Genomic DNA, 12178 nt, shown 5'->3' with positions numbered 1-12178 from the left:
TTAAACCCCCGACATTAGGTCCTCATTTTTCCCCTCCCTCCCCGTTTTCCCCCCCCTCCCCCCTGAGCCCTTGATAGTTTATAAATTCTAAAGGAAATCATAAGGATGAAACCTCTTATCTATATATTTAATAATCCCACATTAAAGCTTAACCTTTTATTGATTATGAAAATAAAACCCAGAAAGTTATTTTGTCCACTATTACCCCTTCAATTTAGTGGTAGAGTTGGAACTAGAATTTACTTCTAATCCTGCATCTTTAAAGTGTTATTATCTGTATTGTTTCTAGCACTTCTCACAGAGGTTCCATCCTTTACTCTTCCACTTACCAATGTATGCATGAGAAACTTCCAAAGATTCAATTCTCTCTCCTTTTCATCAGCTCTAACTGAACTCCTCTTAATGTAGATGATGCGTAGTAAACATAATTATCAAAAATATTTTTATTTTGAAGTTATTTTTAGTCTGTTTTCTATTTCTGATCACTTTCTTATGTGTGTATAATAAATTACATTGTCTTCCAGAGATTCTGATAATAAACTCTTGCCAGCTGCAGCCCTTGCATCAGAGCATTCCAAGGGAGCCCCCTCAATTGCAATTACTGCACTTATGGAAGAGAAGGTAAATTTTACAGGCAGTTTAAATTCGAGGGGAGGTACTGTTTACAGGAGGAAGTTTATTATTGTTTTTAAGTATTCTCTTTTCCTTTTTTTTTTCTCTTAAAGGGTTACCAGGTTCCTGTTCTTGGAACCCCATCTTTGCTTGGACAGTCCTTGTTACATGGACAGTTGATCCCTACAACTGGTAAGTCAAAGCATTCAAGTTTGGACCTTTTTCCTTTAAAAAATAATTTTAGCTTTATTTAAGATGCAACTTCATAACTATATATATATATTTATATTTTGTGTGTGTGTGCAAGGTCCAGTAAGAATAAATACTGCTCGTCCAGGTGGGGGTCGACCTGGTTGGGAACAGTAAGTATATGTTTAAAATAATCGTCATACTTTTTTTTCTAATTAAATAATGAAACTCACATGATAGAGAATGTGTTGCTTGATGGTTTTATTGTAAACTATCGTATATACCATATATACTCGAGTATAAGCCGACCCAAATGTCCTCCAAGGCACCTAATTTTGCCACAAAAACCGCATTAAAGATGTGCTTAAAAAAAAAAACTCAGCTTATACTCGAGTATATATGGTACTATATTAATACTGTATGTAAAATGTTTCAAATTTAATATAATATGAGGATTTATTTTCTTTTAAAGTTTCTTTTTCTTTTTTTTAAAGTTTTTCCTAAAATATAAAATACGTTCATTCTTTTTATGTTCATGGCTTATAGTTATCTTGACAATTCTTCCATTATTGAATAATAAACACATTTTTCTCCCTTTTAACATTTTTATGGTTTTAGTGAAAATTTACAGAGCAAATTCATTTCCCGTTCAGTGATTTATATTACATTTTTGTATGTGTGATATTAGTTACAGTCCCCTCATAGCAGGACTCTTCCCATTTCCTTCCTGAGTTCCTAGTATCCAGTCACCTATCTTTCCTTTCCCTTCCGCCATTTGAACACACTGCCCTTTTGGTTTCCTATGGTTGGTTGGTTCTAAGGAGCATGTGCCTCACAAGTGTTGCTGCTCTCTTTATAGACCTGTGTACTGTTTGGCTGAAAGGTGCTCTCTAGGAGGATGCTTATATCCAGGGTTAGAAGCTTATATAAAAGGGCCAGAGTATAGGGTTCCATCAGTTTCTATGAGGCCAGTAAGTCTGGTCCTTTTATGATTTTGGATTTTGTTCTACATTTTTCTCTTATTCTGTCCAAGTTATAGTAGTAGGTATTTGGTAGCCAGCTACCATCTAGTTCTTGTCTCAGGCTTAGTGGAGACTGATTTGTGTGGTCCAAGTTTTATTTGTGTAAATCAATATATATTAAGGTTAAAGTCTGCTGGGAAAATGATGTGGGAGTCATGGCTAACTTCACCAAAAAGGACAGAGAATTAAGCTCAACATCAGCCCAAGGCCAATTCCAGTGAGGCAGAGGTCCAAAATGTTTTCATCCACCAACCTTCTTAACAATTCTCACACCATCTCTGTCTCGGCAGGGCTCGATAATTCATTGCAGTGGCCACACAGAACTTCACAGACATTACTTGTGCCTATGGTGTTTATTAGGGAGTTAACAGGTTATAATTCAGCTTGCGTACACTCCTTTCTCTCTCTGGTCCTTAGTCACATAGCCATGCGGTCCCTTGGCCTCTGCACTGTGAAGCAGATGTTACAAAGCTCCGTTATTGGTGCTGATAAATTTCCAGCGGACACCCCGCTCCACCATAAGCCTTAGCCTGAAGGTGCTTGGCTCTAGCACTGTAGGTCTGCAAACCTAGCTCCCACAATTCAGTACCTGGAGGCAACAAACTCCACAGTTGAACCTCCTGCTTAAAGGCACTGAGCTTTATTCACTTCTTGGGCCAGGAAGCCCACCACTCAGTCTCATGCTCTGGCTCTTGATTCTGTTGCCACTGCTTTTCTGATGTCACAGCTGTCTCTTGGGGGTTGGGGAGCTTCAGTACACGGGGATCTGAACGTCCAAAGGACACACTCCACTCCTGACTCTTAAGGTAGTAGGAAATGACTTCTGAGATGGCTCATCTTGTGCCCAGTGATATGGCAAAATTGATCAGTCCTTTTATTAGAATTCTTTATATCCTATTTCCAATGCCCCTACCCAGTCGTTTGGAGAGAGTTATAAATATTATAACTAGAAGAGCCATATTAAGTAATTTACTGCAGCATATTACAAATGCAAACTTTCTCATTGTTAGAGTTTGTGTTAATGAAATCTTTATTGTTGTCATTAGATGCCATTGAGTTTATTCCAACTCAGAAGCAACCCTTTATACAACAAAATGAAACCCTGGCTGATCCTGTGTGATATTAAAATCTGTAATATTTAGGATTATTTACGTACTATATTTCTGTCTACTTAGGTAATCATATAACACCACTTTGACTGCTATATAGTCTAAAACTCATAAAGACTGTTGTATAGCCTAAAACTCAGAAAGTATGTTAAATGAGAGACTCACAGAACATGGGATGTAATGATAGGCAGGTGACCTAAGTTTGAATCCCAGCTTCTCCATTTACTCTCACTACTATCTAGTCGATTCCTACCCATAGCAGCTCTACAGGACAGGGTAGAACTGGCCCCCTGTGGGTTTCCAAGACTGTAACTCTTTTATCAGAGTGGAAAGCCTCGTCTTTCTCCCCCAAGGAGCAGCTGGTGGTTTCAAACTGCTGGCCTTAGGATTAGCAACTCAACTCTTAACTACTACACAATCAGGGCTACTTTCATTACCTACATAATAATTGCAAATGAACATTTATAACTCAGCTTCCATATCCTTAGATGTAGAATTGGAATGGTGCCACCCACCTTACTGTGTAAAATGCCTATATAACAAAAAGTTTACAGAGTAACTCACAAGATGTTACTTGAACACAATATTGAAAATATTCTATATTGAAGTTTGATTATTGCTATAGTTAATTAGAAAAATAGATGATTTAAGTGTAAGAATTGCTCACATCTCTGGGAAAAAATTTCAGAATCAGGAAATAAGAAAGTTTTCTGTTTAGTTTAAATAAGTGTCTTAAAGTCTTTGCATTCAAACGTCATGTACTATTCCTATGTAGAATTACTTAGCGTCATTTTTTTTCCCCTTCACATAGTTCCAACAAGCTTGGATATCTGGTTTCTCCACCACAGCAAATTCGAAGGGGCGAGAGGAGCTGCTATAGGTATGCATGCTGAAAAACAGTGATATGAACATGAGGATGGGCGGAAGGGGAAACGATCGCAACGAGCAACACATGATCTTTCCTCGCGCCCGGGGGTGGGGGGCGGTGATGAACAGCAGAAACATGGGTGAAGGGAGAACAGCGATCAGTGTAAGAAATGAAAATAATAATTTAATGATTTTTAATTTATCAAAGGGTCACAATGGTGGTGGGAGAAGCTGATATCAAGGACTCAGAAAGTAACTGTTTAGAAAATGATGGTGGCAGCATATGTACAAATATGCTTGATACAATTAATGTATGGAATGTTATGGGTTGTAAAATAAATTTTTTTTTTTAATGAAATTTCTAAAGCGGATTGCCAGACCCATCTTTAGGGCAGCTCTGGGTGGATTTTATCTGTTACCCTTTTAGTTAATAGTTCATTACTTGTACAACCTAGGGACTCTTGATTTCAGGATTTGTAGATAAATAAATATAAAACTTGGAATAGGTTTTCTAAATCGTATTTAAATGTAGATTAAAAGTAGAACATTTCAAATCCTACGTAAGCAAAGGGATTTTTCTTCTGTTTTTATAAAATAATGAAAGGCCTAAGATTTGGTACTGCCACGATGCAACACATTTATGGAAATGATGATGGAGATCTTACTGGCCAGAACAACTCCGGTTCCAACACTGGAACCCATGCCAGAAACACCATGGTGGTTTAATAAAGAACTTGTTAGAGGAAGGCTTGTTAATGTTTTTCTTGATTCTTAGTAGTTGTCCTTGAGAAATTTAGGAGGAAATTATGATTATTTTCAGTTATAATAAGAGTATATTCTATGACCCCATTGACAATGGCCAAGCTTATGAAAGCTACTTTATCTGTAGATTTTATGACATTTTGGTACAAAAATAATACTATGCTTTCTAACAACAACAAAAAATAGCAACTATAATCTAAGCCACTGCTTCTATATTGGGTGCCAAACAAAAAAACCTCACTCTCATCAATTTGATTCTGATTCACAACTATGTAGGGTTTCTGAGGTAAATCTTTATAGGAGCACAGTCTTAATATGTCTCGTGAGGAGCATCTAGTAGATTTGAACTGCTGACCTTGTAATTAACAGGCCAGTGCTGACCATACAGCAACATCAGGGCTTTTAATACAAGGTCAGGGCTTTCAATACAAAAGGCAGTATCTTTTTGGTTTTTAATTTTTTAATGTGAATTGGGTGAGGATTGATAGCACAAATGAATGTTTTCCATCGAATACTTCATACACATTTGTTTAATGTTGTGGATTGTAATCCCCATGATAGAACATCACTTATTTTACCCCTCTTTCTCCTTGTTTTCACAATTTTCATTACTCCTTAACCCTTCCGAACTTTGCCCTTTTGATTACAAATGGTTAATTATTTTAAAATGTACATCCCTGACTCGTGTTACTGTTCCCCTCATGGTGTTTGGCTGAAAATTAAGCCATGAGGGTGAGTTCAGTACCTGACCCGAAAGTTGATGAAGGGCAGTGGTCTCAGGGGTTCCACCAGACCACCACCACCCAGGACCTTCCATTGTGATCCTTTCTTACTTTTTAATCTTTGATAAGGCACAATTCAGAAACTTTTACCAGTAGGGTTTAAACTTAACTCTGAGAGAAAATGGAAATTTTCATTTGTTAATTGCAAACATTAAAATTGACATTCCACTTTGAAGGTGTCTTAAGTCAGGCTCTCCCTCAAAAAGGAGATTGCAGGATGTAATTTTCATTTAATGTATTGACCTTGAGAGGCATTTTTTAAAACCAGTTCATAGAAACATTGACCTGTGAACTACTTTAAATGATTAGAAAGTAACAGGTGGTAGGCAGTTGTGGAATGATGCTAAATCTGAGCTTCATAAAACCTGTTGTAACTATAGTATTACCATATACAGAGTCCTATAAACTTTTTACCACTTTTGTTCCTAAGTAGCCTTAATAATTAGGGATTTATTTTGGAATTAGTTTTAGAGATGGATGATACTAATGTTCCTGTACTTTGGTAGTTTATTCTGCTCCATTGTTTATAAATTTGAAATTAATCACAGATAGAAAAGACAGGCTTGCTTGTTTCAGATGATCTTAGTTGGAAGGAATAATATCTTGGGATTTCTTTCTCCAGAAGTATAAACCGTGGACGACACCACAGCGAGAGATCGCAGAGAACTCAAGGCCCATCACTACCAACAACTCCAGTTTTTGTGCCTGTTCCACCACCTCCTTTGTATCCACCTCCTCCCCATACACTTCCTCTCCCTCCAGGCGTTCCTCCCCCACAGTTTTCTCCTCAGTTTCCTCCTGGCCAGCCACCGCCTGCTGGGTATAGTGTCCCTCCTCCAGGGTTTCCTCCAGCTCCTGCCAACTTATCCACACCTTGGGTATCATCAGGAGTGCAGACAGCTCATTCAAATACCATCCCAACAACACAAGCACCACCTCTGTCCAGGGAAGAATTCTATAGAGAACAACGACGACTAAAAGAAGAGTAAGTTTTTAATTTGAAATCATACACTTTTTCATTCTCTAAGGTAAATATTAGGAGCCCTGGTGGCTTAGTGGGCCATGCAGTGAGCTGCTAACCACAAGGTCAGCGGTTCAAACCCACCAGCTGCTTCTTGGGAGAAAGATGAGGATATCTACTCCTGCAAATATTTTAAGTTTCAGGAAACCCAAAAGGGCAGTTCTACTCTGTCCTATAGGGTCGCTTTCAGTCTGCATTGACCCATGACAGTGAGTTGAGTGAGAATGTAAACATTAAATAGGTGCCTTTGGAATCTTACAGTGTTTCCAGGTAGTGCAAGCAAAATCACCTAAAAATTAAACCAGAGCCATATAAGAAACCTCAGGGATTCCTAGTTGTCTATAGTTTTATAGTAGAAAACTAATGGCAATTTCATTCATGATCTAAGTACATTTGTCTTGTTAGTCTTCTTAAATGGTTTTTGTTAACTTTCACTCTTTAACTTTATTTTACTAGGGAAAAGAAAAAGTCCAAGCTAGATGAGTTTACAAATGATTTTGCTAAGGAATTGATGGAATACAAAAAGATTCAAAAGGAGCGTAGGCGCTCATTTTCCAGGTTAGTGTTTTGCAAGCCTTCACAACAGAATTACAAATGGGACTTTGAATATCCAGGGATTAGCTATGGATATAAATAACTTTGCATTTAATGGAATTTTTTATTTGGTTTAGGCTTACAGAATTGGAGATATAGTTTATTGAAATGTCTCTACATAAATTCTATTGTATAGAGCTAGTAGTTATGGGGATTAAATTACCCTTGTCCCTTAAAGTTATTTATAGTAAGAAATAATTGGTAAATTGTTTATGGAAAGAGAGAAAAGCCCAAGGACATTTCTGAGCACTTTTTTACCATAAGGCTACAGCTTCTTTGCTGGAACATTAACCTGAGTAATTATGAATAACAGTAGACTACAAATTACTGATGGAATGGAATTATAAAAATTCCCTGTTAGTTTATTTAAAAGATGTTAGTTTTTAAGCTTTTATTTGAAATGTTTTATAGCAATATAGGACCAAAAATTGATCAGATAGGAAGTAAAGTTTAAATTTAATTGGCATTTTGTTTAATAAACTAATTAGCTCATATAACTCATGGAACAATAATGCACTCCACTCAAATTATTAGATTCCACTCAAATTGTTAGATTTCACCTTTATTTTGTTAACAGAGTGATGACGTTCTGGTCTCTATACTTTACTCCATCACAGTGGATGTCAAGGTGCCCCTTTAATTGCCTAGGATAAAACTTGATATAAAGAAAGACAAACTGCTAGGAGAGTACTGTATTTTATTTTGTACATATTTCTCAACTATCAACTATTGTTTTATTTTTCTTTTTAGGTCTAAATCTCCTTATAGCGGTTCATCATATTCAAGAAGTTCATATACTTACTCTAAGTCAAGATCTGGTTCAACACGCTCACGTTCTTATTCTCGATCATTTAGCCGCTCTCATTCTCGTTCCTATTCACGATCACCTCCGTATCCCAGAAGAGGCAGAGGCAAGAGTCGAAATTACCGTTCACGGTCTAGATCTCATGGATACCATCGATCTAGGTCAAGATCACCACAATATAGACGGTATCATTCACGATCGAGATCACCTCAAGCCTTTAGGGCACAGTCTCCTACTAAACGCACTGTACCTCAAGGAGAAACAGAACGTGAATATTTTAATCGATTCAGAGAAGTTCCACCACCTTATGATATAAAAGCTTATTATGGGAGGAGTGTTGACTTTAGAGACCCATTTGAAAAGGAGCGTTACAGAGAATGGGAAAGGAAATACCGAGAGTGGTATGAAAAGTACTATAAAGGTTATGCTACTGGAGCACAGCCTAGACCATCAGCAAATAGAGAGAACTTTTCTCCAGAGCGATTTTTGCCGCTCAATATCAGGAATTCTCCATTTACAAGAGGCCGCAGAGAAGACTATTCTGCTGGACAAAGTCATAGAAGTCGAAACATAGGTGGGAACTATCCAGAAAAGATAGCAACAAGAGATAGTCATAATCAAAAGGACAATACAAAAACAAAAGAGAAGGAGAGTGAAAATGCTGCCGGAGACGGCAAAGGAAATAAACATAAGAAACATAGAAAAAGAAGAAAAGGAGAAGAAAGTGACTCTTTTCTGAATCCAGAGCTACTAGAGACATCGAGGAAATCTAGAGAACCTACAGGGGGTGAGGAAAGTAAAGCAGACTCATTATTTGTTATCCCAAGTAGAGATGATGCTACTCCTGTCAGAGATGAACCAATGGATGCAGAATCTATCACTTATAAATCAATATCTGAAAAAGAGAAGAGAGAAAAAGATAAACCCAAAGTAAAAGGTGACAAGACCAAACGTAAAAACGATGGATCTACTACTGTATCTAGAAAAGAAAATGTAAAGCCTTCTAAAGGACCTCAAGAAAAAACAGATGGAGAACGTGAAAAATCTCCTCGATCTGAACCACCACTTAAAAAAGCCAAAGAGGAGACCCCAAAGGCTGACATTGCCAATAAACTAACATCTTCCTCGCAAAAAGATGAAAAAATCATCGGTACCCCCAGAAAAGCTCACTCCAAGTCAGCAAAAGAACATCAAGAGATAAAACCAGTCAAAGAAGAAAAAGTGAAAAAGGATTATTCCAAAGATGTCAAACTAGAAAAGCTAACTACGAAGGAAGAAAAGGCCAAGAAGCCCAGTGAGAAAAGTAAGTCACTTGATAGCAAGGGAGAAAAAAGAAAAAGGAAAACTGAAGAAAGAGGTTTGGATAAAGATTTTGAATCATCTTCCTTGAAAATTTCCAAACCAGAAGTAACTGAAACAGTGAAACCATCACCAAAACGCAAAATGGAACCTGATAATGAAAAGATGGATAGGACCCCTGAAAAGGACAAAATTTCATCAACTGCCCCAGCCAAAAAGATCAAGCTCAACAGAGAAACCGGGAAAAAAATTGGAAGTACAGAAACTATAGCTCCTGTAAAAGAACCCTCTGAAAAATTGGAGTCAGCCTCTAGCAAAGTTAAACAAGAAAAAGTCAAAGGAAAGGTCAGGCGAAAAGTAACTGGAACTGAAGGATCCACCTCAACTCTTGTGGATTACACCAGGTATGTAAGATTATGTTTGCATAGGGAATGTCCATTTTACCTGTGTTTTACATTTTTATTGAAGTGAAATGTATTAATTAAATTGTCCTGATTCTGAGGGTTAGGCAGGTTTGCTCTTTTATTTTCTTTAAAGAGATTATTACAAAAAGTTGGGAACGAACACATTTGCTTCCATACTCATACATTAGATCCCTTTATAATAGCTCATCTTTTTTTATTTTTTTTAATAGCTCATCTTTAATGTTATTAAGACATCATGTTTAAGTGAAATTTTAGTTTCACCCAGTGTTAGCATTGTTTTTTTTTTAATTATCAGTGCTTACCATTAATAGTTTATCATTAAGTAGTTTTCTTTTTTCTTTTTTTTTTTTTTAGTACAAGCTCAACTGGTGGCAGTCCTGTGCGGAAATCTGAAGAAAAAACAGATGCAAAACGAACTGTCATTAAAACTATGGAAGAGTATAATAATGACAATACAGCTCCTGCTGAAGATGTTATTATCATGATTCAGGTTCCTCAGTCCAAATGGGATAAAGATGACTTTGAATCTGAAGAAGATGATGTTAAATCTACTCAACCCGTATCAAGTGTAGGAAAGCCTTCCAGTGTTATTAAAAACGTTGGCACTAAGACTTCAAATACAGTCAAGTATAATGAAAGAGAGAGTGAGCCATCAGAGAAAATTCAGAAACTCACCAAGGAAGTGAGTCATGAAATAATGCATGAGTTTAGAAGTTCAAAAAACTCTGCATCTAGTGAAAAGGGTAAAACCAAAGATCGAGATCATTCTATATTGGAAAAAGAAAACCTTGAGAAGCGTAAAAGCAGCATTCAACCAGAGAAAGACAGTAATTTGGACCGTCTAAATGAACAAGTGAGTTTTAAAAATCTGTCTCAATCTTCCAAAGAAACTAGAAGTTCAGATAAGCATGATTCCATGCGTGGCTCCTCAAATAAAGACTTCACTCCCAATAGAGACAAAAAACCCGATTATGACAACAGAGATTCTTCCAGTTCCAAGCGCAGGGATGAAAGAAGTGAGTCAAGACGAAAAGACTCTCCTCCTCGCAGTAAAGACTCTGCATCTGGACAGAAAAATAAACCAAGGGATGAGAGAGATTTGCCTAAGAAGGGAACAGCAGATTCAAAAAAAAGTAATTTAAGTCCCTCAAGAGACAGAAAACCTCACGATCACAAAGTTACTTATGATACGAAACGCTCAAGTGAAGAGATAAAGTCTGTAGATAAAAATACCTGTAAAGATCGTGAGAAGCATGTATCAGAAGCCAGGAATACTAAAGAGTCAAGTGGCAATAAATTACTCTATATACTTAACCCACCAGACACACAAATTGAGAAAGAACAAGTTACTGGGCAAATTGACAAGAATGCTATCAAGCCTAAACCCCCGTTAAGCCACTCCTCTCGACTATCCTCTGACTTAACTAGAGAAACTGATGAAGCGGCTTTTGAACCAGATTATAATGAAAGTGACAGTGAAAGCAATGTATCTGTAAAAGAAGAAGAAACATCCGGGAAAAGTTCTAAGGAACTGAAAGATAAAGTGATGGAGAAAGCAAAGGAGAATCTGGACACAGCAACGGTGGGCCAATTAGGCATAACCAGGAGTCAGAGTCAAAGCAGCCCTAGTGTTAGTCCAAGTAGAAGTCAGAGCCCTTCCGGAAGCCAAACCCGAAGCCACAGTAGCAGTGCCAGCTCAGCAGAAAGTCAAGATAGCAAGAAGAAGAAGAAGAAGAAAGAAAAGAAAAAGCACAAGAAACATAAAAAGCATAAGAAACATAAGAAGCATGCAGGTACTGAAGTTGAATTGGATAAAAGCCAAAAACACAAACACAAGAAAAAGAAGTCAAAGAAGAACAAAGATAAAGAGAAGGAGAAGGAGAAAGATGACCAAAAAGTGAAATCTGTCCCTGTGTAAAGGGACAGATTTTTTAATTGACTTAATTACTAAGTCATCTATATTGAATTTTGTTATAATGTAAAGAAATTCAAACCTTGTAAATAATGACATGGAAGACCCTGTGCTGCACTTAAAATATTGCTGCTTGATTATTTGATTTTTACATCAGAGCTTTATAACACGAACTTTTGTACAGAATTGTGAGTTGTGACCATGTAACAGAAGAGGTTTTGCTAGGGCCTATTATTTTTAACCACCATTGATTAGTTGGGGTGGAGTTTACTGTACTGTGAAATTTTCACATTTAAATTTTTTTAATTGCCTGGCAGAAGCTGATATCAGTTCTAAAATATCAGCAGAATGATTTGCTGAATTCATTACAACCCCGTTATGTCACTTTTTGATTACAATAAAAGTTTTCAGTAAACTTTACCATGTTTATTCACTTTGTTGAAACCCTGACAAATGAGTATGCAATTCCTTGGTAAAATAGCCGTTGAAAGAACACTCACTGGTAAGGAGCAGTGTCTTACCACCTGGTGACAGAAGCATGCAGTCATCAATTCAGAAGTAAAAGCCAGAGTGGTGGTGGGTTTCTGACAGGCTGTGGTTTAGGAAGTGTCCTTTGAGCAATTGAAAGCTACTAAAACAAATTGGGGAACTAGTAAAAATGATACTTTGGAAACGGTGATACAAAAAGGACTGATGGTGAAGTGGTTAGAATGGGGAGACCAATTCTAATCTGCTGATAACCCTGGAGTACTGTAGCCAGACAGGCACTGTGGTTAAAA

General features: G+C 37.1%; 1 protein-coding gene across 4 annotated transcripts in view; it reads left to right on the top strand.

The window, feature by feature from the left end:
• RBBP6 (RB binding protein 6, ubiquitin ligase) overlaps positions 1–11819 on the top strand; it is a 34027-nt gene extending 22208 nt beyond the window's left edge. For 2 of the 4 annotated variants that reach the window (XM_004705712.3, XM_045285956.1), the window contains 8 exons: positions 525–621; positions 726–804; positions 920–974; positions 3744–3812; positions 5966–6328; positions 6821–6922; positions 7709–9466; positions 9842–11819. In XM_004705712.3, coding sequence (XP_004705769.1) covers positions 525–621; positions 726–804; positions 920–974; positions 3744–3812; positions 5966–6328; positions 6821–6922; positions 7709–9466; positions 9842–11405 — 4087 coding nt within the window. In that variant the 3' untranslated portion in view covers positions 11406–11819. The remainder of the gene's footprint in view (positions 1–524; positions 622–725; positions 805–919; positions 975–3743; positions 3813–5965; positions 6329–6820; positions 6923–7708; positions 9467–9841) is intronic. The other 2 variants (XM_004705713.3, XM_045285957.1) reach the window with 1 other exon arrangement.
• The last annotated feature ends 359 nt before the right edge of the window (positions 11820–12178 follow it).

The sequence above is a fragment of the Echinops telfairi genome, unplaced genomic scaffold (genome assembly GCF_000313985.2).
Source record: "Echinops telfairi isolate 266 unplaced genomic scaffold, ASM31398v2 ScPeMD7_5;HRSCAF=22, whole genome shotgun sequence".
Classification (NCBI taxonomy): domain Eukaryota; kingdom Metazoa; phylum Chordata; class Mammalia; order Afrosoricida; family Tenrecidae; genus Echinops; species Echinops telfairi.
Note: the sequence above shows the minus strand (reverse complement) of the source record. Positions and strands in the feature narration are given on the sequence as shown.